This window comes from Oncorhynchus clarkii, chromosome 32, assembly GCF_045791955.1.
Source record: "Oncorhynchus clarkii lewisi isolate Uvic-CL-2024 chromosome 32, UVic_Ocla_1.0, whole genome shotgun sequence".
In the NCBI taxonomy this organism is placed as follows: domain Eukaryota; kingdom Metazoa; phylum Chordata; class Actinopteri; order Salmoniformes; family Salmonidae; genus Oncorhynchus; species Oncorhynchus clarkii.
In genome coordinates, this window is record NC_092178.1 from 22,440,659 (window position 1) to 22,467,849 (window position 27,191).

General features: G+C 42.7%; 1 protein-coding gene across 1 annotated transcript in view; it reads left to right on the forward strand.

Annotated features, from left to right (window-relative positions):
- The window catches only part of LOC139391862 (thrombospondin type-1 domain-containing protein 7A-like), a 184,233-nt gene extending 157,467 nt beyond the window's left edge, over nt 1-26,766 (forward strand). The window contains exons 22-28 of the mRNA XM_071139466.1: nt 6,017-6,191; nt 7,816-7,989; nt 10,087-10,182; nt 16,207-16,289; nt 19,385-19,598; nt 20,177-20,264; nt 24,191-26,766. Coding sequence (XP_070995567.1) covers nt 6,017-6,191; nt 7,816-7,989; nt 10,087-10,182; nt 16,207-16,289; nt 19,385-19,598; nt 20,177-20,264; nt 24,191-24,281 — 921 coding nt within the window. The 3' untranslated portion in view covers nt 24,282-26,766. The remainder of the gene's footprint in view (nt 1-6,016; nt 6,192-7,815; nt 7,990-10,086; nt 10,183-16,206; nt 16,290-19,384; nt 19,599-20,176; nt 20,265-24,190) is intronic.
- The last annotated feature ends 425 nt before the right edge of the window (nt 26,767-27,191 follow it).

Here is a 27,191-nt window from a genome sequence, read left to right on the forward strand (position 1 = left end):
TATAACAATACAATGTTCACCCCATACCCAATATAACAATAATATGTTCACCCCATACCCAATATAAAATAATATGTTCACTCCATACCCAGTATAACAATACTATGTTCACCCCATACCCAATATAACATAATATGTTCACCCCATACCCAATATAACATAATATGTTCACCCCATACCCAATATAAAATAATGTTCACCCCATACCCAATATAACATAATATGTTCACCCCATACCCAATATAACAATACTATGTTCACCCCATACCCAATATAACATAATATGTTCACCCCATACCCAATATAACATAATATGTTCACCCCATACCCAATATAACATAATATATTCACCCCATACCCAATATAAAATAATGTTCACCCCATACCCAATATAACAATACTATGTTCACCCCATACCCAATATAACAATACTATGTTCACCCCATACCCAATATAACAATAATATGTTCACCCCATACCCAATATAACATACTATGTTCACCCCATACCCAATATAACAATAATGTTCACCCCATACCCAATATAACAATAATATGTTCACCCCATACCCAATATAACAATAATATGTTCACCCCATACCCAATATAACAATAATGTTCACCCCATACCCAATATAACAATAATATGTTCACCCCATACCCAATATAACAATAATATGTTCACCCCATACCCAATATAACAATAATGTTCACCCCATACCCAATATAACAATAATATGTTCACCCCATACCAAATATAACAATAATATGTTCACCCCATACCCAATATAAAATAATATGTTCACCCCATACCCAATATAACAATAATATGTTCACCCCATACCCAATATAACATAATATGTCCACCCCATACCCAATATAAAATAATGTTTACCCCATACCCAATATAACAATAATATGTTCACCCCATACCCAATATAACATAATGTTCACCCCATACCCAATATAACAATAATGTTCACCCCATACCCAATATAACATAATATGTTCACCCCATACCCAATATAACAATACTATGTTCACCCCATACCCAATATAAAATAATATGTTCACCCCATACCCAATATAACAATACTATGTTCACCCCATACCCAATATAAAATAATATGTTCACCCCATACCCAATATAACATAATATGTTCACCCCATACCCAATATAACAATAATATGTTCACCCCATACCCAATATAACAATAATATGTTCACCCCATACCCAATATAACAATAATATGTTCACCCCATACCCAATATAACAATAATATGTTCACCCCATACCCAATATAACAATACTATGTTCACCCCATACCCAATATAAAATAATATGTTCACCCCATACCCAATATAACAGTAATATGTTCACCCCATACCCAATATAACAATAATATGTTCACCCCATACCCAATATAACAATACTATGTTCACCCCATACCCAATATAAAATAATATGTTCACCCCATACCCAATATAACAGTAATATGTTCACCCCATACCCAATATAACAATAATATGTTCACCCCATACCCAATATAACATAATATGTTCACCCCATACCCAATATAACATAATGTTTACCCCATACCCAATATAACAATAATATGTTCACCCCATACCCAATATAACAATAATATGTTCACCCCATACCCAATATAACAATACTATGTTCACCCCATACCCAATATAACAATAATATGTTTACCCCATACCCAATATAACAATAATATGTTCACCCCATACCCAATATAACAATACTATGTTCACCCCATACCCAATATAACAATACTATGTTCACCCCATACCCAATATAACAATAATATGTTCACCCCATACCCAATATAACAATACTATGTTCACCCCATACCCAATATAAAATAATATGTTCACCCCATACCCAATATAACAGTAATATGTTCACCCCATACCCAATATAACAATAATATGTTCACCCCATACCCAATATAACATAATATGTTCACCCCATACCCAATATAACATAATGTTTACCCCATACCCAATATAACAATAATATGTTCACCCCATACCCAATATTAAAATAATATGTTCACCCCATACCCAATATAACAATAATGTTCACCCCATACCCAATATAAAATAATATGTTCACCCCATACCCAATATAACATAATATGTTCACCCCATACCCAATATAACAATACTATGTTCACCCCATACCCAATATAACATAATATGTTCACCCCATACCCAATATAACAATACTATGTTCACCCCATACCCAATATAACATAATATGTTCACCCCATACCCAATATAACATAATATGTTCACCCCATACCCAATATAACAATAATGTTCACCCCATACCCAATATAACAATAATATGTTCACCCCATACCCAATATAACATAATATGTTCACCCCATACCCAATATAACAATACTATGTTCACCCCATACCCAATATAACATAATATGTTCACCCCATACCCAATATAACAATACTATGTTCACCCCATACCCAATATAACATAATATGTTCACCCCATACCCAATATAACAATACTATGTTCACCCCATACCCAATATAAAATAATATGTTCACCCCATACCCAATATAACAATAATATGTTCACCCCATACCCAATATAACAATACTATGTTCACCCCATACCCAATATAACATAATATGTTCACCCCATACCCAATATAAAATAATATGTTCACCCCATACCCAATATAAAATAATATGTTCACCCCATACCCAATATAACATAATACGTTCACTCCATACCCAGTATAACAATACTATGTTCACCCCATACCCAGTATAACAATACTATGTTCACCCCATACCCAATATAACAATACTATGTTCACCCCATACCCAGTATAACAATACTATGTTCACCCCATACCCAGTATAACAATACTATGTTCACCCCATACCCAGCATAACAATACTATGTTCACCCCATACCCAGTATAACAATACTATGTCCACCCCATACCCAATATAAAATAATATGTTCACCCCATACCTAATATAACAATACTATGTTCACCCCATACCCAAAATAACAATAATATGTTCACCCCATACCCAATATAACATAATATGTTCACCCCATACCCAAAATAACAATACTATGTTCACCCCATACCCAATATAACAATACTATGTTCACCCCATACCCAAAATAACAATACTATGTTCACCCCATACCCAAAATAACAATACTATGTCCACCCCATACCCAATATAAAAGAATATGTTCACCCCATACCTAATATAACAATACTATGTTCACCCCATACCCAAAATAACAATAATATGTTCACCCCATACCTAATATAACAATACTATGTTCACCCCATACCCAAAATAACAATAATATGTTCACCCCATACCTAATATAACAATACTATGTTCACCCCATACCCAAAATAACAATAATATGTTCACCCCATACCTAATATAACAATACTATGTTCACCCCATACCCAATATAACAATACTATGTTCACCCCATACCCAATTTAACAATACTATGTCCACCCCATACCCAATATAAAATAATATGTCCACCCCATACCCAATATAAAATAATATGTTCACCCCATACCCATTATAACAATAATATGTTCACCCCATACCCAATATTAAAATAATATGTTCACCCCATACCCAATATAAAATAATATGTTCACCCCATACCCAATATAACAATAATATGTTCACCCCATACCCAGTATAACAATACTATGTTCACCCCATACCCAATATAACAATAATATGTTCACCCCATACCCAATATAACAATAATATGTTCACCCCATACCCAATATAACATAATATGTTCACCCCATACCCAATATAACATAATATGTTCACCCCATACCCAATATAACAATACTATGTTCACCCCATACCCAATATAACAATAATATGTTCACCCCATACCCAATATAACATATGTTTACCCCATACCCAATATAACATAATATGTTCACCCCATACCCAATATAACAATACTATGTTCACCCCATACCCAATATAACAATAATATGTTCACCCCATACCCAATATAAAATATGTTTACCCCATACCCAATATAACATAATATGTTCACCCCATACCCAATATAACATAATATGTTCACCCCATACCCAATATAACAATAATATGTTCACCCCATACCCAATATAACAATACTATGTTCACCCCATACCCAATATAACATAATGTTCACCCCATACCCAATATAACAATAATATGTTCACCCCATACCCAATATAACAATACTATGTTCACCCCATACCCAATATAAAATATGTTTACCCCATACCCAATATAACATAATATGTTCACCCCATACCCAATATAACATAATATGTTCACCCCATACCCAATATAACAATACTATGTTCACCTCATACCCAATATAACAATAATATGTTCACCCCATACCCAATATAACAATACTATGTTCACCCCATACCCAATATAACAATAATATGTTCACCCCATACCCAATATAACATAATATGTTCACCCCATACCCAATATAACAATACTATGTTCACCCCATACCCAATATAAAATAATATGTTCACCCCATACCCAATATAACAATAATATGTTCACCCCATACCCAATATAACAATAATATGTTCACCCCATACCCAATATAACAATAATATGTTCACCCCATACCCAATATAACAATACTATGTTCACCCCATACCCAATATAACAATAATATGTTCACCCCATACCCAATATAACAATAATATGTTCACCCCATACCCAATATAACAATAATATGTTTACCCCATACCCAATATAAAATAATATGTTCACCCCATACCCAATATAACAATAATATGTTCACCCCATACCCAATATAACAATACTATGTTCGCCCCATACCCAAAACTCTCTTCTTGTCATCCGTTTGAGGCATTCAGCCCAATAGGAGGCTTGATTAAAAACAGGAAGTCTATGACAAGGCCATGGTGGTCTCTTGGTCTCTCTCTCTCTCTCTTTCTTTCTCTCTCTCTCTCTCTCTCTCTCTCTCTCTCTCTCTCTCTCTCTCTCTCTCTCTCTTTCTTTTTTGCCAGAAGCATCTATATTTTTGACAGACAGTGCACTGTATTCTATTGCAGAGTAAGGGAATGTTGACACTCCTTTGTTCTGGGCTGTTTTCACCTCCTGCTGGAGTTCCTGACAGCAGACAGTAGCTCATCAGCAGCCTACAGCACAATCCTAGAATAGCTGTTATTTCTGACAAACCAAATCATGGGGGCTCCCGAGTGGCGCAGAGGTCTAAGACACTGCATATCAGTGCAAGAGGCGTCACTGCAGTACCTGGTTTGAATCCAGGCTGCATCACATCCGGCTGTGATTGGGAGTCCCATGGTACAGCGCACAATTGGCCCAGCATTGGCCGGGTTTGGCCGTGGTAGGCCGTCATTGTAAATAAGAATTTGTTGTTATTTTATTTTTTTTACATTTTTTACATTTTTAATTTCACCTTTATTTAACCAGGTAAGCAAGTTGAGAAGTTCTCATTTCCAATTGCGACCTGGCCAAGATAAAGCAAAGCAGTACGACACATACAACAACACAGAGTAACACATGTAGTAAAACAAACATACAGTCAATACAGTAGAAAAATAATAACTGACTTGCCTAGTTAAATAAAGGTAAAAAAAACAGCTAGTACCACATATGTCATGGCCTTGAGAGAGGTGGATGTTGTCTACACAGCAGACCAGCTCTGTGTGATTGTATGGATGGAAGGGAGATGGTTCAGTGAACCTAGCTCACGTCATGGGCAACCTTGCCTGAGATGTGAAGACTTGTGTTAGCTTCCCAAGCTAATGCCTTTATCTCAGAGGGATAACACAGTATTGTGGCACAAACCGAGTCAATACGCAAAATGGCAATCTGTGACATACAATGAAATGGCTAAGGAGGTGTATTTTAACCTGTGTTTTCTCTCTATGTTTATTGTCCAGGGTGCAAGGTGCGGAGAGGGGCTGCGGTTCCGTAACGTGTCCTGCTTTGTGTCGGACGGGTCTGGCCAGGGAGAGGGCAGTCTGGTGGATGATGAGCTGTGTGGAAACCTTGAGCCCTCGGTAGACGGCGACAAACAGATCACCCTGGAAGAACCCTGCACCTCGCCCTGTCCAGGTAATTAACTTACCTTGGCCTGCAATGACTGGGGATCCAGAGTCCTGGACAATGGACCCGGTCCCTAGATAAGAGGGCGATAAGATCTGGCCAGGAAAAACGCCTGCCCCTATAATCAGTAAAGATTCACCTCTGAGCATCCATCTAATCTACTATGGAGCTAGTTCAACGCAGCAATACAGTTACAATGTGTAGTTCTATCTGGTCCGAGGAAGCCCCTTGTCATTCGAGGTTCTATACCAACTACGCAGAGACATTTTGCTGTGCCTTTTAGGCTGAGCTGAGTTCACTACTGCCATTAAATCACATTTATGTGGTCCTAGCTGTGTTATATGCTATTCCAGCTCTCTCATAACATCTCTTAGGAGCAGTATCATTCTGACACTGACAGTAAGCACTAATGACAGGATGGTTAGATAATCAGAGGCTGGTGCTAGAGAGGATGCCTGCTACGGTGTGTCATTCTCTGTTCATAGTGATGTTGACTGACATTGTAGGGAATCCAGTGAGGTTTCTAAGATCTGATCATATGATTACATGATTTCTTTATCTCCAATGACTTGAAAGTGGCGATAACGCTTTCTTTTCTGAGTTAAAAACCTTTCAGCGTCATACCTTTCAGAGAGTTGCTAGGGGAAAAAGTGCATCTGAAAACGACAAATGTGAACGTTATTTTTCCGGTACGCATTTCCTTTTTTGCCAGTGCCTGTGAATGACAGATCCAACATCCCGTTTTGACAGGTCCTGTGTAGCAGAAGTAGAGTTGTGACAAGCTCATGCAGCAGAAAATTGTGTGTGGTGTGTTAGGGCTGTGTGTGTGTGTGCGTGTCCAGGGCTGTAGATTTGTTTGTGGACACGTGTGTAGTCGTAGTCCATAGCTTTAATCTCCCGTGGTTTAGCTCAGGCAACCAGGACAGAGAGGGCAGGTACTTAATCCAAGTGTACACTCTCTCACCACATGAAACCCCACCAGACAACACCTCTCTTCCCCTCCTCTGCGTATCACAGCCCTGCCTCCCGTGCCTGATCGTAGCCCAGTCCATGGCCCCACCATGCCTGACGCCTGACACACAGAGGGCAGACAGAGGAATGTACTCTGATAATCATAAGGCGGATTAGGTCTCTTTGGAACTGACGGCTTTATGATGAATTAATATTTAGTCTTGTGCTCACTTCCTCCCTGCCAATACAATGGCATGAATGAATGACTGACCTATTTTAATGGGAAATGGCCTGTTTTCTGAGAACACCCTGATCCATGTTAGAATAGAGGATAATAAAAAATGAGATCTGGCTCTGTTGGGAAATATTTGAGGAGAGGTTTAATTTTTAGAAGTTGATATTCTTAACTTTACCAGGAATCCTCTGAATTAGGTTAAAATTAGGTCTGAAGAAGTCTAAGAATTCTGCCTAGTGACAATCAGTGCGGGCATAGGATGACATCTAAACCAAATAATTCCCATTATAATTATGTAGTGCCGGGGATTTTGTGATATGACCAGGATAATCTCTGCAGCCATGGTCAGGTTACATGGGTAACAGTAATGTCTCATATAGTTCTGTAAGTTCTCAACTGTGTACAACTAAATGTGTTGTAAATTGTGCACTGTGTTGTTCTGTACAGGTGACTGCTACCTGACTGACTGGACAGTGTGGAGCCCGTGTCAGCTGAGCTGTGTCAGTGGAGATGACCTGGGTTTCGGCTCAGTGCAGGTCAGATCCAGAGCCGTGCTGGCCCAGGAGCCAGAGAACCTACTGCAGTGTCCAGAACAGGAGTGGGAGGCCCGGCCCTGCACTGGTCAGTCTACGCACACACACACACACACACACATTCACATAGAAACACACATACAGTGCCTTGCGAAAGTATTCGGCCCCCTTGAACTTTGCAACCTTTTGCCACATTTCAGGCTTCAAACATAAAGATATAAAACTGTATTTTTTGTGAAGAATCAACAACAAGTGGGACACAATCATGAAGTGGAACGACATTTATTGGATATTTCAAACTTTTTTAACAAATCAAAAACTGAAAAATTGGGCGTGCAAAATTATTCAGCCCCTTTACTTTCAGTGCAGCAAACTCTCTCCAGAAGTTCAGTGAGGATCTCTGAATGATCCAATGTTGACCTAAATGGCTAATGATGATAAATACAATCCACCTGTGTGTAATCAAGTCTCCGTATAAATGCACCTGCACTGTGATAGCCTCAGAGGTCCGTTAAAAGCGCAGAGAGCATCATGAAGAACAAGGAACACACCAGGCAGGTCCGAGATACTGTTGTGAAGAAGTTTAAAGCCGGATTTGGATACAAAAAGATTTCCCAAGCTTTAAACATCCCAAGGAGCACTGTGCAAGCGATAATATTGAAATGGAAGGAGTATCAGACCACTGCAAATCAACCAAGACCTGGCCGTCCCTCTAAACTTTCAGCTCATACAAGGAGAAGACTGATCAGAGATGCAGCCAAGAGGCCCATGATCACTCTGGATGAACTGCAGAGATCTACAGCTGAGGTGGGAGACTCTGTCCATAGGACAACAATCAGTCGTATATTGCACAAATCTGGCCTTTATGGAAGAGTGGCAAGAAGAAAGCCATTTCTTAAAGATATCCATAAAAAGTGTTGTTTAAAGTTTGCCACAAGCCACCTGGGAGACACACCAAACATGTGGAAGAAGGTGCTCTGGTCAGATGAAACCAAAATTAAACTTTTTGGCAACAATGCAAAACGTTATGTTTGGCATAAAAACAACACAGCTGAACACACCATCCCCACTGTCAAACATGGTGGTGGCAGCATCATGGTTTGGGCCTGCTTTTCTTCAGCAGGGACAGGGAAGATGGTTAAAATTGATGGGAAGATGGATGGAGCCAAATACAGGACCATTCTGGAAGAAAACCTGATGGAGTCTGCAAAAGACCTGAGACTGGGTCGGAGATTTGTCTTCCAACAAGACAATGATCCAAAACATAAAGCAAAATCTACAATGGAATGGTTCAAAAATAAACATATCCAGGTGTTAGAATGGCCAAGTCAAAGTCCAGACCTGAATCCAATCGAGAATCTGTGGAAAGAACTGAAAACTGCTGTTCACAAATGCTCTCCATCCAACCTCACTGAGCTCGAGCTGTTTTGCAAGGAGGAATGGGAAAAAATGTCAGTCTCTCGATGTGCAAAACTGATAGAGACATACCCCAAGCGACTTACAGCTGTAATCGCAGCAAAAGGTGGTGCTACAAAGTATTAACTTAAGGGGGCTGAATAATTTTGCACGCCCAATTTTTCAGTTTTTGATTTGTTAAAAAAGTTTGAAATATCCAATAAATGTCGTTCCACTTCATGATTGTGTCCCACTTGTTGTTGATTCTTCACAAAAAAATACAGTTTTATATCTTTATGTTTGAAGCCTGAAATGTGGCAAAAGGTCGCAAAGTTCAAGGGGGCCGAATACTTTCGCAAGGCACTGTATGTACACATTCAAAAATACACACTTGCATGTGTTCCTTTATGATATTATATGAGCTATTTGTAGTCTGTACTGACCCATATCTCTCCTCCCACTACAGAGGGCCAGTGTTATGACTAGTCTGTACTGACCCATATCTCTCCTCCCACTACAGAGGGCCAGTGTTATGACTAGTCTGTACTGACCCATATCTCTCCTCCCACTACAGAGGGCCAGTGTTATGAGTAGTCTGTACTGACCCACATCTCTCCTCCCACTACAGAGGGCCAGTGTTATGAGTAGTCTGTACTGACCCATATCTCTCCTCCCACTACAGAGGGCCAGTGTTATGAGTAGTCTGTACTGACCCATATCTCTCCTCCCACTACAGAGGGCCAGTGTTATGAGTAGTCTGTACTGACCCATATCTCTCCTCCCACTACAGAGGGCCAGTGTTATGAGTACAAGTGGATGACAGGAGCGTGGAGGAGCTCCTCTCGACTGGTCTGGTGTCAGAGATCTGATGGATTAAATGTCACAGGTATGTGTGTGCGTGCATGTGTGTGTGTGTGCGTGTGTGTGTGTGTGCGTGTGTGCGTGAGTGTGCTGCTTATACCCCACCCTCCGTCAGAATGCAACCACCAACACTCCTTATTTTAATTAAACTAATCCCTTTATATATTTGCCTACTTCATATGCCGGTGAATAGAAGTCACTAAACCCTTCTCCAAGGACGAGAATTGAGTGGTATCCTACTGTAGCAAAATATTTGAATCTCTGCCTCTCAATTTAGTAGCTACATTATAATAACTTTTATAATAACTTTAACTGCATGAATGTGTGCGATGTGAATAAGCTCAGCAGCTCCAATGAATAGTACAATGCAGTTCTGCTGCAGTCAGCTGCCCAGCTCTCTCCAGGTCAGGTGCCTCTGTGGCTGATGATGATGAGGTGGATACGGTCATTTAAAACACTGTTTCTGCCTGTCGGAGCGAGTGACGTTAGTTCGTTCGTAGAAGAGAGAGATTGCTTTCTGAGCACTTCCTGACTGCTTGTCACTGTGGAGATGAGGCCGCGTGTGTGTGTGTATGCATTCCTGTGTGTATGCAGGCGTGCCATCGAGTGTGCGTGTGTATGTGTTAGTGTGTGTGTGTGTGTAGGAGGTGAGGAGGATTTAATCCTTGACGATGACGCATTTCAAATCTGCTGGCCGTCACACGTCAGCTTTAGGTCTGTGACTGCTACCTCTGCCTCGGTGGTGCACAGAGCTCAGAGGTTCTAGGTGAAGGGTTACAGTGTATGTGTCACTTATCATAAAGTATGTGTGTCTTATTCAGCAATGAATCCTCTGAGGAATGAATAACCAGCAATGAATCATCTGAGGAATGAATAACCAGCGATGAATCCTCTGAGGAATGAATAACCAGCAATGAATCCTCTGAGGAATGAATAACCAGCAATGAATCATCTGAGGAATGATTAACCAGCGATGAATCATCTGAGGAATGAATAACCAGCAATGAATCCTCTGAGGAATGAATAACCAGTGATGAATCCTCAGAGGAATGAATAACCAGCGATGAATCCTCAGAGGAATGATTAACCAGCGATGAATCCTCAGAGGAATGAATAACCAGCGATGAATCCTTTGAGGAATGAATAACCAGCTATGAATCCTTTGAGGAATGAATAACCAGCGATGAATCATCTGAGGAATGATTAACCAGCTATGAATCATCTGAGGAATGATTAACCAGCGATGAATCATCTGAGGAATGTATAACCAGCGATGAATCATCTGAGGAATGATTAACCAGCGATGAATCATCTGAGGAATTAATAACCAGCGATGAATCATCTGAGGAATGATTAACCAGCGATGAATCATCTGAGGAATGAATAACCAGCGATGAATCCTCTGAGGAATGATTAACCAGCGATGAATCATCTGAGGAATGAATAACCAGCGATGAATCCTCTGAGGAATGAATAATCAGCGATGAATCATCTGAGGAATGAATAACCAGCAATGAATCCTCTGACGAATTAATAACCAGCGATGAATCCTTTGAGGAATGAATAACCAGCGATGAATCATCTGAGGAATGAATAACCAGCAATGAATCCTCAGAGGAATGATTAACCAGCGATGAATCATCTGAGGAATTAATAACCAGGAATGAATCCTCTGAGGAATGAATAACCACTGACTAATCGCACTGACTTTGCTGACAACTTGTTTATTTTGGAAAAATGTACTTACTACGACTGTGATAATTATGTGGTTGTCTCAACTAGCTACACTATATATACAAAAGTATGCGGACACCCCTTCAAATTAGTGAATTTGGCTATTTCAGCCAAATGACATACCTGACAGGTGTATAAAATCAAGCACACAGGCATGCAATCTCCACAGACATTGGCAGTGGAATGGCCTTACTGAAGAGCTTGGTGACTTTCAACGTGGCATCGTCATAGGATGCCACCTTCCAACAAGTCTGTTCCTCAAAATGTCTGTCCTGCTAGAGCTGCCCTGGTCATTGCTGTTATTGTGAAGTGGAAATGTCCAGGAGCAACAATGTCTCAGCCGCGAGGTGGTAGGCCACACAAGCTTACAGAATGGGGACCGCAGAGTGCTGAGGCACGTAGTGCATAAAAATCGTCTACCTCTGGAAATGGGTTTCTATGGCTGAGCAGCCGCACACAGGCCTAAGACCACCATGCGCAATGCCAAGAGTCAGCTGGAGTGATGTAAAGCTTGCCGCCATTGGACACTGAAGCAGTGGAAACGCGTTCTCTGGTGTGGTGAATCACGTTTCACCAACTGGATGAGAACGCTACCTGCCCGAATGCATAGTGCCAACCTTAAAGGAATAATGTTCTGGGGCTGTTTGTCTTTGTTCGGGCTCCTTATTTCCAGTGAAGGGAAATTTTAACGCTACAGCATACAATGACATTATAGATGATTCTGTGCTTCCGTCTTTGTGGCAACAGCTTGGGGAAACCCCTTTCCTGTTTCAGCATGACGCCGCCCTTGTGCAGAAAGCGAGGTTCATACAGAAATGGTTTGTCGAGATCGGTGTGGAAGAACTTGACTGGCCTGACCTCAATCCCACCTTTGGGATGAATTGGTACGCCAACTGCGAGCCAGGCCTAATCTCCCAACATCTGTGCCCAACCTCAGTAATGCCCTTGTGGCTGAATGGAAGCAAGTCCCTGTAGCAATGTTAGTGGAAAGCCTTCCCAGAAGTTTGGAGGCTGTTACAGCACCAAAGGGGGACCAATTCTATATTAATGCCCATGATTTTGAAATGAGATGCTCAACAAGCAGGTGTCCACGTACTTTTGGCCATGTAGTGTATCTTATTATGAATGCACTGTGTGTCATTCTGGATACAACTAAAATAAGACTGAAATGTAAAAAAGTGGATGAAACATTTCTGTAAACTATGGCTAACTTATGATGTTTGGTGTGTAGACATACAGTATGACATTACAAATCAAATCTAACTTTTATTTTTAACATGCATTTATCTAGACAGCTAAATACACCTTACATTTGTTAGGTAGGTGTGCATGAATCATGATATAGCCTGAATTCACACTCATCGTATATTAATGATGCTGTAGAACCTATGCCGAGGCATTCCACAGCCATACGCTCCAGATGGCATGCATATTTCATGCATATTATATCAAGTGTTTTTTTTGGCATATACCCTGCATTTCCTTGATGTAAACGCTTATTTTCATGCCATGTGGCTTCCGCTTATGATTTGCATACACTGTGTGTGTGTGTGTGTGTGTGTGTGTGTGTCCATGTGCATCACCATCATGAATATTCTAAACATCTTCTGATAGATTAGCAGTTTTCTGCCGACAGTATCATTTCTCTGAATAACTTGATGCATCCCGTCCAGGATTACTCTCTGAGTGTCGCTACACATGTATTTCTTGTGAAGTGGGATGTTGAAGTGAAGGCATTTAGCTAAGTGGTGGAAGTGGACCGTTGCTGACTGGTACACAACACTTGGCCTGGCAGCTCTCATTCTCTAAAGCTCCGGTACATATTGTAGAATACCTGGTAAAAGGTGCTGTTAAATCGAAGGAAGCACTGGAACCTTTTCAATCCTCCAATCACTGATGCACTGTGTAAGTCACTTAGGATAGAAGTTACATTTACTACGATCACGCTGGAGACTTTACCCCTCCCTGGCTGCTGCGGTAACCCTGTTTCTTTCAGCCTGGTTACAGTGGTGCTGTTTAAACTCCTAATGACAAACCTGGTCCTGACTGCCACCTACAAAATTGCCATAGAAATCACACTTATCAGCAAGGAAAGGTTGTAGTAATGACTGAGCTGTGAATCTGTTCTAGTTCACTCCACCACCACTAACCATATCCCTCCTCTGTATAACCTTGGTCTAGTTTGTCTAGTTCCCTCCACTACACTACCATATCCTTCCTCTAGGTCTAGTTTGTCTAGTTCCCTCCACAACACTACCATATCCCTCCTCTAGGTGTAGTTTGTCTAGTTCCCTCCACTACACTACCATATCCCTCCTCTGTATAACCTTGGTCTAGTTGGTCTAGTTCCCTCCACTACACTACCATATCCCTCCTCTAGGTCTAGTTTGTCTAGTTCCCTCCACTACACTACCATATCCCTCCTCTGTATAACCTTGGTCTAGTTGGTCTAGTTCACTCCCCTCCACTACACTTCCATATCCCTCCTCTAGGTCTAGTTGGTCTAGTTCCCTCCACCACACTAACATATCCCTCCTCTAGGTCTAGTTGGTCTAGTTCCCTCCACTACAATACCATATCCCTTTTCTAGGTTTAGGTGGTCTAGTTCCCTCCACTACCCTACCATATCCCTCCTCTAGGTGTAGTTGGTCTAGTTCCCTCCCCTTCACTACATTACCATATCACTCCTCTAGGTCTAGTTGGTCTAGTTCCCTCCACTACACTACCATATCCCACCTCTAGGTCTAGTTGGTCTAGTTCCCTCCACTACACTACCATATCCCTCCTCCAAGTCTAGTTGGTCTAGTTCCCTCCACTACACTACCATATCGCTCCTCTAGGTCTAGTTGGTCTAGTTTCCCTCCACTACACTACCATATCCCTCCTCTAGGTCTAGTTGGTCTAGTTCCCTCCCCTCCACTACACTACCATATCCCTCCTCTAGGTCTAGTTGGTCTAGTTCCCCTCCACTACACTACCATATCCCTCCTCTAGGTCTAGTTGGTCTAGTTCCCTCCCCTCCACTACACTACCATATCCCTCCTCTAGGTGTAGTTGGTCTAGTTCCCTCCCCTCCACTACCATATCCCTCCTCTAGGTCTAGTTCCCTCCACTACATTACCATATCCCTCCTCTAGGCGTAGTTGGTCTAGTTCCCTCCACTACACTACCATATCCCTCCTCTAGGTGTAGTTCATCTAGTGCCACTACAGTGTCCCTCCTCTTCTCTTCTGTACCCTTCTATTGTATATATTGATTTTCCCCAGGTTAGTTAAAATTAAAGCTGAGTGTGAAAGCTGCGAGCCCCTGTATTTTTGCCTAAAGGCAAAATCACTTAAAGGGATGAATCCCAGGTTATGTCCTAAATGGCACCCTATTCCATATATACTGTTGTGCACTTATTTTCCCCAAGATCCGTAGAGCTCTCATCAAAAGTAGTGCAATATGTGTGAAATGAGGTGGCATTTAGGACACAGATTTGTTGTCCTTGGTATCTGAAGCATTAAAGCCCAGGTACTGTATCAGAATGAATGGTGCAGTGAAAGCATCAACTCACTACAGTACACACAACTCATCTGAGAACCAGAGAGCTCCGTCTGCTTCCTGTTTATCTAAGTATGTCTATCTGTACACTTGCTCTCTGGGATGGTGCGTAATGTGAGGTGTGTATCTGCTGAACCATGAATTAATAGGAGTGTGTTTTCGTCAGGGGGTTTGGGGAGGAATTCTGAGCAGCTAGCTATCAGAGTGCTCTAATTACTGAATTATTGCAATATCAAAATATACTGCGAGGGAGGGGGGGGGGGGGGTAATCAGAGAAATAAAGAGAGGGAGGGAGGAGAGGCATGTAGAATCTAAGGGAGTGAGAAAAAGGGAGAGCGGGAGAGAGAGTGCAAAACAAAACAGAGGTGTGTAGTGTCTCTGATTCAAGTTGTCTGCAGCACAACAGTCTGAAGTGCAGCAACAAAGACAGCAGTGAAAGCTAACAACCTGGGCCACGTGTCCGCTGCTGTGTGTGTCACAGGAGGTTGGTGGCACCTTAATTGGGAAGGACGGGCTCGTGGAAACGGCTGGAGCGGAATCAGTGGAATGGTATCAAATACATCAAATGCATAGTTTCATGTGTCTGATGCCATCCCATTCACTCCATTCCAGACATTATTATGACCCTTCCTCCACTGGTGTGGGTGTGTGTGTATGTGCTTGTCTGCTTACATTAGCGCAAGTAAATGTACAGAATGCACCCTTTCTTCCATCCCCTCGCTGCCCCAAACCCCTCCACATTGACACTTGCCCTCTGACCTCTACCCTACAGGTGGCTGCCCTATGACAGCCCAGCCCTTGGCAGACCGATCATGTGATCCAGCCTGCAACAAACCGCGCTCCTTCTGCACAGAGGTGAGTCTGGAAACATAAAGAGAGAGAGAGAGAGTCAGACAGACATTGTGGGGATGACACCAGTCCATCTGGGTTAGTTGAGAAAACAGAGGAGGTAAAAAAGGATAGTGAAGAAGAAAGCAGCTGTTAGTCTCTGATGGTGTGCTCATGCCGTTGTTATGGTGTTCCTAGTACACGTGCAGATGAATGCCCCTGTACTTACTGTATTGCTACAGGGATCTGCCGTGGCAGGAGCCTACTACATAAATGTATGTAAAATGACAACGCATGATCAACAAGACTATTTTCTTTTTCAATTATACTTCCTCTTAACTAAACTCCCTCTCACATTATCAAGAGTCTCACAGGCAATCCCAGAACCAGTACAAATAACATAGAACATGTAACTTCAATGCTTTTTTATTACATTTATTTAATTCTTAGTCTTATGTGAGCAAGAAATATCCCGGGATATACAGCCTGGTATTTGAAGTGTAGTCTGTCCCTCCTCAGGCTGAGAGCTTCCAGCATTTGTGTTCACTACAAACAGAGTCAATTTCCTGGAAACACCAGGGGACCAGTTAAATGGGTACACTAGGAGTGTGTGTGTGTGTGTGTGTGTGTGTGTGTGTGTGTGTGTGTGTGTGTGTGTGTGTGTGTGTGTGTGTGTGTGTGTGTGTGTGTGTGTGTGTGTTCTGACCCATGTCAGAACACATTAGAACCAGGACTCAGTTCTCTAGTCAGTGCTAGCTGAGGGGGCTGTGAGATAGCTACAACAACATGTCTAGCTGAATATGGCCCAAATGTGTCTGTTTGTGTAGTGTCGGTCCAATGTCTCATAAGTTGAAAAAGAAGATTCCAGAGAATGTCCATACACACAAAAGCTTATCTCTCTCAAATGTTGTGCACAAATGTGATTACATTCTTGTTAGTGAGCATTTCCTCTTTGCCAGGATAATCCATCCACCTGACAGATGTGGTATATCAAGAAGCTGATCAAACATGATCATGATCATTACACAGGTGCAATTTGTGTTGGGGACAATAAAAGGCCACTCTAAAATGTGAAGTTTGGTCACACAACACAATGGGTGTCAAAAGTTTTTGAGGGAGTGTGCAATTGGCATGCTGACTGCAGGAATGTCCACCAGAGCTGTTGCCAGATAGCTGGAATTTGGAGAATTTGGCAGTACATCCAAACGGCTTCACAACCACAGACCACGTGTATCCAAGCCGGCCCAGGACCTCCACATCCGGTTTCTTCACCTGCTGGGTGGTCTGAGACCAGCCAGCCGGACAGTTGATGAAACTGTGGGTGCACAACCGAAGAATTTCTGCACAAACTGTCAGAAACCGTCTCAGGGAAGCTCATCTGCGTGCTTGTTGTCCTCTCTAGGGTCTTGACCTGACTGCAGTTCGTTGTCTTAATCGTGGCGGTGCGGTTATGATATGGGCAGGCATAAGCTACAGACAATGAACACAATTGCATTTTATCGATGGTAATTTGAATGCACAGAGATACAGTGATGAGATCCTGAGGCAGGGGGTGTTGTGCCACTCATCTGCCGCCATCACCTCATATTTCAGCATGATAATGCACGGGCCCCATGTCTCAAGGATCTGTACACAGTTCCTAGAAGCTGAAAATGTCCCAGTTCATCCATGGCCCGCATACTCACTAGCCATGTCAACCATTGAGCACGTGTATGTGTGTGTCGGTGTGTGTCTGTTTGTGTGTGTCAGTGTGCTTGTGTGTGTGTCGCATGCACATGCAGGTCTTGGTGTGTGTGTAAGCTGTGTGTGTCAGTGTGTTTGTGTGTGTGTGCATGCACATGCAGGTCTTGGTGTGTGTGTAAGCTGTGTGTGTCAGTGTGTTTGTGTGTGTGTGCATGCACATGCAGGTCTTGTGTGTAAGCTGTGTGTGTCAGCCACAGACTCGGCAGTGTGTTGTTCAGCCCCATGCTGTAGAACCAGGCTGCATAACAAACCAGTGATAAGGCTGCATCCTCATCCTGCCCCTCTCTTTGTCTGCCACTTTGGTTATGTTAATCAGCCCTTCTGTTTCATGCCCTGTTCTTTCATCCGTCGACCGTGTGTGTGTGTGTGTGTGTGTGTGTGTGTGTGTGTGTGTGTGTGTGTGTGTGTGTGTGTGTGTGTGTGTGTGTGTGTGTGTGTGTGTGTGTGTGTGTGTGTGTGTGTGTGTGTGTGTGTGTGTTTGTGTGTGTGTGTGTGTGTGTGTGTGTGTGTGTTCAGCCGTACAGCCACTGATTGCATTGTGGGTATTTCTTCTCGGGGTGATTATCCTCCGGAGATTGCTTGGGAATAGGGGAGCCCCCCGCCAAGCAGGCAGATGAATGAACAGAGAGAGCGGGATGAGAGAAACAGAGCACCAGAAACCTCTGGGTTGGGCAGATGAATGAACAGAGAGAGAGGGATGAGAGAAACAGAGCACCAGAAACCTCTGGGTTGGGCAGATGAATGAACAGAGAGAGAGGAATGAGAGAAACAGAGCACCAGAAACCTCTGGGTTGGGCAGATGAATGAACAGAGAGAGAGGGATGAGAGAAACAGAGCACCAGAAACCTCTGGGTTGGGCAGATGAATGAACAGAGAGAGCGGGATGAGAGAAACAGAGCACCAGAAACCTCTGGGTTGGGCAGATGAATGAACAGAGAGAGAGGGATGAGAGAAACAGAGCACCAGAAACCTCTGGGTTGGGCAGATGAATGAACAGAGAGAGAGGGATGAGAGAAACAGAGCAGAGCACCAGCACCCCCCCCCCCTCTCTTTCAAAGCAGCAGTAGCATCACAAAGGGGTTTGAAACGTGCGATGGTTCATTTTAATACTGCCAAGATATGAGGCTGAGCTCAAGCTGAGGGATGATTCATTCAGTTACTCCTGAGAATATTTGATAAGAAATAACCTTACTTATTAAAATCCAACTTGATGCTTAACCAGGTCAGTAGCCTCCGACAGCTTTATTTGCTCTGCTAAAAGAGATGAAACTGACAAAAATGATTTCATATTGACCGTCTCTGACATGCCTGCTTAAGCAACCCCTTGATGTGCGAGTTCATTTCCCTTATACATGTGTGTTCCTCCCCTCTTCTCCTAGGCGGGTGTGTGTGGTTGCGATGAGGGCTACACGGAGGTGATGACATCAGACGGCCTGCTGGACCAGTGTACGGTGATCCCTGTGTTAGAGATCCCCACGGCAGGGGACAACAGGGCTGACGTGAAGACCATCAGGGCGGTCAGCCCCACACAGCCCTCCAACAGCCTGCCTGGCCGAGCTGGACGCACCTGGTTCCTACAGCCCTTCGGACCAGGTGCACTAACCAGACAGATTTACTCTAGCAATTTACGGGACAGTAGGGAACCATCCAAGAAATGTCTTAGTTGTTATTATGTGATATTGGCGAATCTTGTTAGAATATCGGCCTATATTTTGTAGAAAGGAAATGTGATTATATTCAGGAATTATAGCAGCATTTGCAGTAGAGCTACAAAAAGGTAATCATTCTGCATGGTGTCATTCCCGGTAGCGACATTGTTTTTGCACAAATCCCTTAACGACGTCAAGAGGTATATGAACAGAAGTCTCACACCGGCCATTTGCCCACATATTTAGGATTAGGCCGAGAATTTCTCATCCTCAGAATATCCATCAATTCTACTCACGTATGATGATGCGGTGGATCTTTATAGTCACAGAAAAATGGAGGTACAATCCACCTATAATAATTTACACACAACAGATGATCAGGAAAACATGTGGTGTGCTGCTCTACTGCACAGGAATGGAGGTGCAGAGAAGCTGTTCACATTAGAGTCCAATGTGAGCTGTCACTGACGTTGGTCACTTGCCAGTGTGCTAAGTGTGTGTGTGGTGTGTCCTTCTCTACAGATGGTAAACTGAAGACATGGGTCTACGGTGTGGCAGCTGGAGCTTTTGTTCTACTCGTCTTTATAGTCTCCATGACCTTCCTAGCCTGGTAAGTTAACCTGTTTGATAGTTTGTGTATATCAGTCATCTGAATGTCACCTGTATTCTGTATGTCATCACTTATGTATGTATGTATGTATGTATGTATTTATGTATGTATGTATGTATGTAAGCACCTGTATGTACACTGAGTGTACAAAACATTAACCTCTACGAGATCTGTGACCCACCTCACGGGACGGTTGAGCTAACGTGCTCTAATGCGTTTAGCATGACGTTGTAAGTAACAAGAACATTTCCCAGGGCATAGACATATCTGATATGGGCAGAAAGCTTAAATTCTTGTTAATCTAACTGCACTGTCCCATTTACAGTAGCTATTACAGTGAAAGAATACCATGTTATTGTTTGAGGAGAGTGCACAGTTTTGAACTTGAAAAATGTATCAATAAACCAATTAGGCACATTTGGGCAGACTTGATACAGCATTTTGAACAGAAATGCAATTGTTCATTGGATCAGTCTAAAACTTTGCACATGCCATCTAGTGGCCAACACCAAAATTATACCTAACCTGGAATAGTACATTGTGACGTTTCTCTTGCATTTCAAAGATGATTAAAAAAAAACATTCCTTTGTGTTGTCTTTTACCAGATCTAAGGTGTTACATTCTCCCACATTCATTTCCACAAACTTCAGTGCTTCCTTTTAAATGGTATCAAGAATATGCATATCCTTGCTTCAGGTGGTTTTAAGGACATCTGCTCTTTCCATGTCAGACTGACCTTGTGAAAGCTACAGTATTATCCCTCACTTGTTAAATCCACTTCAATCAGTGTAGGTGAAGGGGAGGAGACAGGTTAAATAATGATTTTAAGCCTTGAAACAATTTAGACATGGATTGTGTAGGTGTGCCATTCAGAGGGTGAATGGGTAAGACAAAAGATGTAAGTGCCTTTGAAAGGGTTATGGTAGTAGGTGCCAAGTGCACCGGTTTGTGTCAAGGACGGCAGCGCTGCTGTTTTTCACACTCAACAGTTTCCCGTCTGTACCGATAATGCTCCCCCTACCAAAGGACATCCAGCCAATTTGACACAACTGTGGGAAGTATTGGAGTCAACATGGGCCAGCATCCCTCTGGAAGGCTTTTGACATCTTGTAGAGTGCATTCTCGGACGAATTGAGGCTGTTCTAAGTGCGAAAGTGTGGGGTGCAACCCAATATTAGGAAGGTGTCCTTAATGTTTTGTGCACTCAGTGTATATTACTTCACGATCACATCAGCTTCATTTTTACCCATTCATTTTCATTTAAAATCATGTCATTACTTGTACTCTCCATTTTCCTTTTCTCTTTCCATCTATCCCCCCACCTTATCCGTTCACCCCCTCCTCTTCCGTTCACCCCCCCCCCCCTCCTCCTCCGTGCACACCCCTCCTCTTCCGTGCACCCCCCCTCCTCCGTGCACACCCCTCCTCTTCCGTGCACCCCCCCTCCTCCGTGCACCCCCCCTCCTCCTCCGTGCACCCCCCCTCCTCCTCCGTGAACCCCCCTCCTCCTCCGTGCACCCCCCCTCCTCCGTGCACCCCCCTTCCTCCTCCGTGCACCCCCCCTCCTCCGTTCATCCCCCCCTTCCGTGCACCCCCCTCCTCCGTGCACCCCCCTCCTCCGTTCATCCCCCCCCCCTCCGTGCACCCCCCTCCTCCGTTCATCCCCCCCTCCTCCGTTCACCCCCCTCCTCCGTTCACCCCCCCTCCTCCGTGCACCCCCCTTCCTCCTCCGTGCACCCCCCCTCCTCCGTTCATCCCCCCCTTCCGTGCACCCCCCTCCTCCGTGCACCCCCCCTCCTCCGTTCATCCCCCCCCCTCCGTGCACCCCCCTCCTCCGTTCATCCCCCCCTCCTCCGTTCACCCCCCTCCTCCGTTCACCCCCCCCTCCTCCGTGCACCCCCCTGCATCCGTCCGTGCACCCCCCTCCTCCGTGCACCCCCCCCCCCTCTTCCGTGCACCCCCCTCCTCCGTTCATCCCCCCTCCTCCGTGCACCTCCTCCGTGCACCCCCCTCATCCGTCCGTGCACCCCCCCTCCTCCGTGCACCCCCCTCCACCCTCGTCCGTTCCCCCCCCCCCCCCCCCCCCCCCCGCCCCCCTCCTCCATCAGTCAGAGTATTACCCGTCTCTGTAACTGGAACCCTGACTGGTGCACTGATACAGTGGTCTGGAGAGGACAGAACGATCATACCATGGCTTATACGTGTCCTGACTGCCAGAATGAGGCACACGAACTAGAACAACAACATCAATATCAACAACAACAACCGCATCAGAATCATTATCAAGATCAACAACAATTACAACAACAAAAACATCAACAAAATCAACAACAACCACCACCACCACCAGAACAATATCAACACTGTCAACAACAACCATATAATCAACAACATCAATATCAACAAGAAGCACAACAGCATCAACAACAAAACCATCATAAACAACAAAATCACCACCAACAACCACAACAACCACAAGGCATTGAAACACTCATAACTTAGAGGTCCTGACGTAATGGCGGCCCTCGCTGCAGTGTTCACACAAACTCCCCTACCCTCTGTCTTTCTCTCCTTCCCACATCTGCTGTCACATGTGCCTGTCCGACCAATCACATGGAGCTATTGATGGAGGTGAGCAGGAAGTCATCCCCTCAGGTCCCTCTGTTAGACCTCTGACGACTCTGTGCTCCTGGAGTTTGTTGAGTAGTCTTTAGAGCACCTCCATACATAAATATACTTCTGTACAGAATCCATTTTAGGAAGTCCCTTGGTTATTTGTTGAAGGACTTCATAATATGGATGCCATATATTTCTGATTTCTGAGATGCAGAACATTGATCTCATAGTTACTCTATAAAATGACCAGCTTTCACTTTTAATAGTATACTGTCCTCTTGTGGCCAGATAGAAGAATCACTCATCACCATTATTCAATGATCCCCTCACCATTCCAGATAGAAGAATCACTCATCACCATTATTCAATGATCCCCTCACCATTCCAGATAGAATAATCACTCATCACCATTATTCAATGATCCCCTCACCATTCCAGATAGAAGAATCACTCATCACCATTATTCAATGATCCCCTCACCATTCAAGCCTTTATTTGTTCCGTCCATTCCTCCCGGTCCATTTATGATGGACACATTCCACAACATATCTTATTTACATTTGATATATATATCACCCTGTGTTTTGTATGCAATGTTGTGATGTGTGATATATTAGAGCCTGCCCAGACATGCCATAGTGTTGTCATCATTATGTACCTATAGCTAACTGTCTACACTGTCTCTGTGTGCCATAGCCTAGTTTCCATTAAGGTGAGTGGGAACTGTTTGAGTGGGAACTGTTCTGGGCTGGGGAAAAAAAGCTGCTTTCTGTACTGTGCTTGTCCCCCTCATCAGCTTCCTTTAGAGTTCAACCTCTCTCACACGTCTCAATATAAAAATGAATTACAGCAGCTGTTAAAAATTTCCTTGAAGTGCTGCGTTATCGACTGCACCATCACTTCAATGCTAGGACAAGGGGCACTGAAATGTGCGTCTGAAATGTTCCTTACTACTGCTGTAACCAACAGATGTGTTGTTTTTCCTTCAAGGACAGTGGTAGTGTAAGAACAGAGTCATTGGCAATTTCAATATTGCCTTTTGCATGATGGTAGAACTGACCGTCTACTGAACGCATGGCCTTCAGCACAGTGATGCATGCAGCTCTTTACATGAGGCGACCAGTTTGAAAAGATAGCAGAGAGAGCTCTATGTATCAGGTGGGGGTAACTTAGCCATGATATGGATACGTCCTTCATTATTATGATGTCTAGGCCTACATATTAGGGCTAGGGGTGTCTAAATGTTCTCTTCAAAAATGTAAATATAAAACATGTAATAACAATGCTTTCTGCCATTTTTATTTCCTAGTAAAAAGCCAAAGAAACCCCAGAGAAGACAGATGTATAACAACCGGCTCAAGCCCCTGACCCTGGCCTATGACGGAGACGCTGACATGTGAACCTCCTAATCTACCTGTGGCAGAATCATTTTACACTGACGTCATGGAGACTGTCGTTGTGGGATCAGACAGATTGGTTGTCATGGAGACCCACCTTTGACGGTTCTTCTCAGGCTACCAGTGGGCGTGGCTTAAAATATCTGGAACTCTGGGAAGACTTACATTATGTCACTGATTTATCAATAACAACAAAAAAAAATGAAAGTCAGACAGAAATCGAACCATGTTTGTTCATTAGTAGCCTAGAATTTTCCTCCCTCAATATTTGTTATTTATTTAATTTTTGTATAATTTGTTTCACAAGAGCCTTCACAAACTCTATCTTCTTCTTAAGGAAGTCTGCCTTTGCTTATTTGCCATTCAGTACTTTTTCTGTCAAATAAAAACGCCTTTTGAAACAAAGGTTGTTGGAGAGGGCCCTGAAAAAACACAATGATTTTTGCTGCAAATGCATAAGTCCCTCCTTTGCTACAGGTGCTCTGTTGAAAATGAAATGAGAAATACTCAATGCTTTTTTTTACTTTTCCTGGAGAAAATTGCTGCCTCTCTATTTTTGTTCTGGACTGGATCCTTTTCCCTAAAAAATAAAACAAGAAGAAAGTGTCCTAATCTTGCAGAAATGCTGTCAACCTTTGTAGGAAATCTCTTTCTGCCTCTCCTTTTCTCCTCCGTTTTCAGGCGCAATATTGCACTATATTAGTGCAGCATGATATGTACTTATGTCTAGGAAGCTGCCTCTCTCAATACAAGATGATGTACAGTCTTGTGCTAGAAATGTCAAAAAGTAGACTTTTTTTCAAAAACAAAAACTCACCAACATTTGTTAAGAATATTTTGCTTATTTTGCTTCTTGTATGTGAAATGATGATAGGACGGACGATGCCATGTAAATATTATTTATTTTGTGGGCACCACTTTACCTTTGTAGTAGTATCTGTTTTCAACTGCACTTAATTGAGCTTGCCTGGCGCAATGGAGCCATTGGAATAGTCCCAAAAGTGCAAACCCCGCCCATCTGACACTCCAGGCCAGGCTCAATTAAATGCTCAAAGTGTTGGAACGAAAACAAATACTGTTTGAACCCAGGTCTGAACATGTCTCATTCTCTGCCTGACTGACTGACTTTATGTTTGTCTCCTGTTGCTTTCTCTGACTGTTGAAGGCTTATTATGGTTAATCATTGTTTTTCCATTTAATTTATTATCTTAATTCAACATCTCAAAGTGCACTGCAGGGAATCCGGATTCCGCATGGCAGAAAAATCATATTGCTCACACCGTAAAGAAGCGAATTCAAAGAGCTGTTGAATGTTCATCGAGACACAGCAGCAATTCTATTTGATGACGCTATTGAAAGGGTGCATTTTCACAGTGCAAGAGCAATGTGATTCATTTTTCCTACTGCGAGTTTGAATGAATATGGTCTTAGTTGTTAAGACAGACAGAAGGGTGTGACTGGGTTTGTTCACAACGTCTTCTTTACCTTCTGTTACATCAGAAGAGAGAGGGTCCACTTTATATCTCGGTCTAATATCTACTGCTGTGTAACATCGTCAATCCTAACTAGAACAGCCTACTTGTATCCAAACTACTTAGGCGTATTGCTATATACATATCATACGTGATCTCTCAACGCTCTTCATACTCAGTGTGGCTGTTACATCGGTTGAGAGATAAGTGTGACTACAATGTCTACAATAATCACTCACAGACACTTATGCTTTGTTCGTTCTCCCTGCCTTGGTGGTATTCTATGATGGGTTATGTATTGCAAAAGCTAGATAGAATGTAGCCTAGGTAGCCACAATGACACTCCAAGGAATTCCAAGGAACAGATGCATCAAGGTCCTAGATGTCGCTCAAGCTTCTTATGCTAATGATGCAGTGACATATCTGAAGAGTCAGAGTCCTCTGTCTGAAAACAGGTTATATGCATAATATTGGCTATGGCGGACTAGCAGTTGGTGGTGCAGACTGTTTATTCAATGGTATAGATGGACAAACCTCATGTAAAGGAAATGAATCTGTTACAAGCGTTCTATTCCCCAGAAAACAAAGAGGGTATTGAATCGTGGTAGTAGAGACAGACGGACAGACACATCATTGATCATTTTGAGGAGTCTGTTGCCAGCTGGTCAAAGGAATGTTCACTTTTTTAAATGAGTTGTAAATAAATGACTGCATCATGTTTTTATTTAATCATTATTTATGTATTATATATAAATACGTTCATTTCTTTTTTTATTGCGCAGTGTTAAGTAAAAACCTCTCGAAGTGGGTGCGTGCGTGCGTGTGTGCGTGCGTGCGTGCGTGTGTGTGTGTGTGTGTGTGCATGTGTGTTTCTGCCTATGTGTGTGTAACGTTAATGATCTTTGCTAAAGCGATACTGATGATTACCTTGTTAAAACAAAGTTGCAGAGCTCTGTCCTTTTCCTACAGGTTGTTTATATGTATCCAGTTGCTGATAATAAATAAGAAAAACAAAATAATTGTGTCATTAGCCTCTATGACAAGGCTCTCATCATGCAGTATGCACCCGTATTAAAAAGTTAATATGTTGTAATATCAGTCTATACCACTAGATGGAGCTAGAACACTATTTAAGATGTCATTCTGACCATTCTCTCCAGCTAGGTCTTTGAAAATATATGTCTCCCCTCTTCCAGCACAGAAGAAAATATAGATATAGAAACACTCAGCTGAAGACGGCAGATTCTGTGAGAAACTCAGACCCAGGACACACGTAGGTCAGAAAGAGATATCCACACACACACACACACACAGACGTCAGACGACAGAAGGGGCTTTAGTGAAGTCTGAGCAACTGGAGCTATTCTACTGTACATTTAAAATCACACTCTCTCTGGCCTGGGCGATAGTGTGAAGATGTTTCTTAATCATTAAGAGTCTA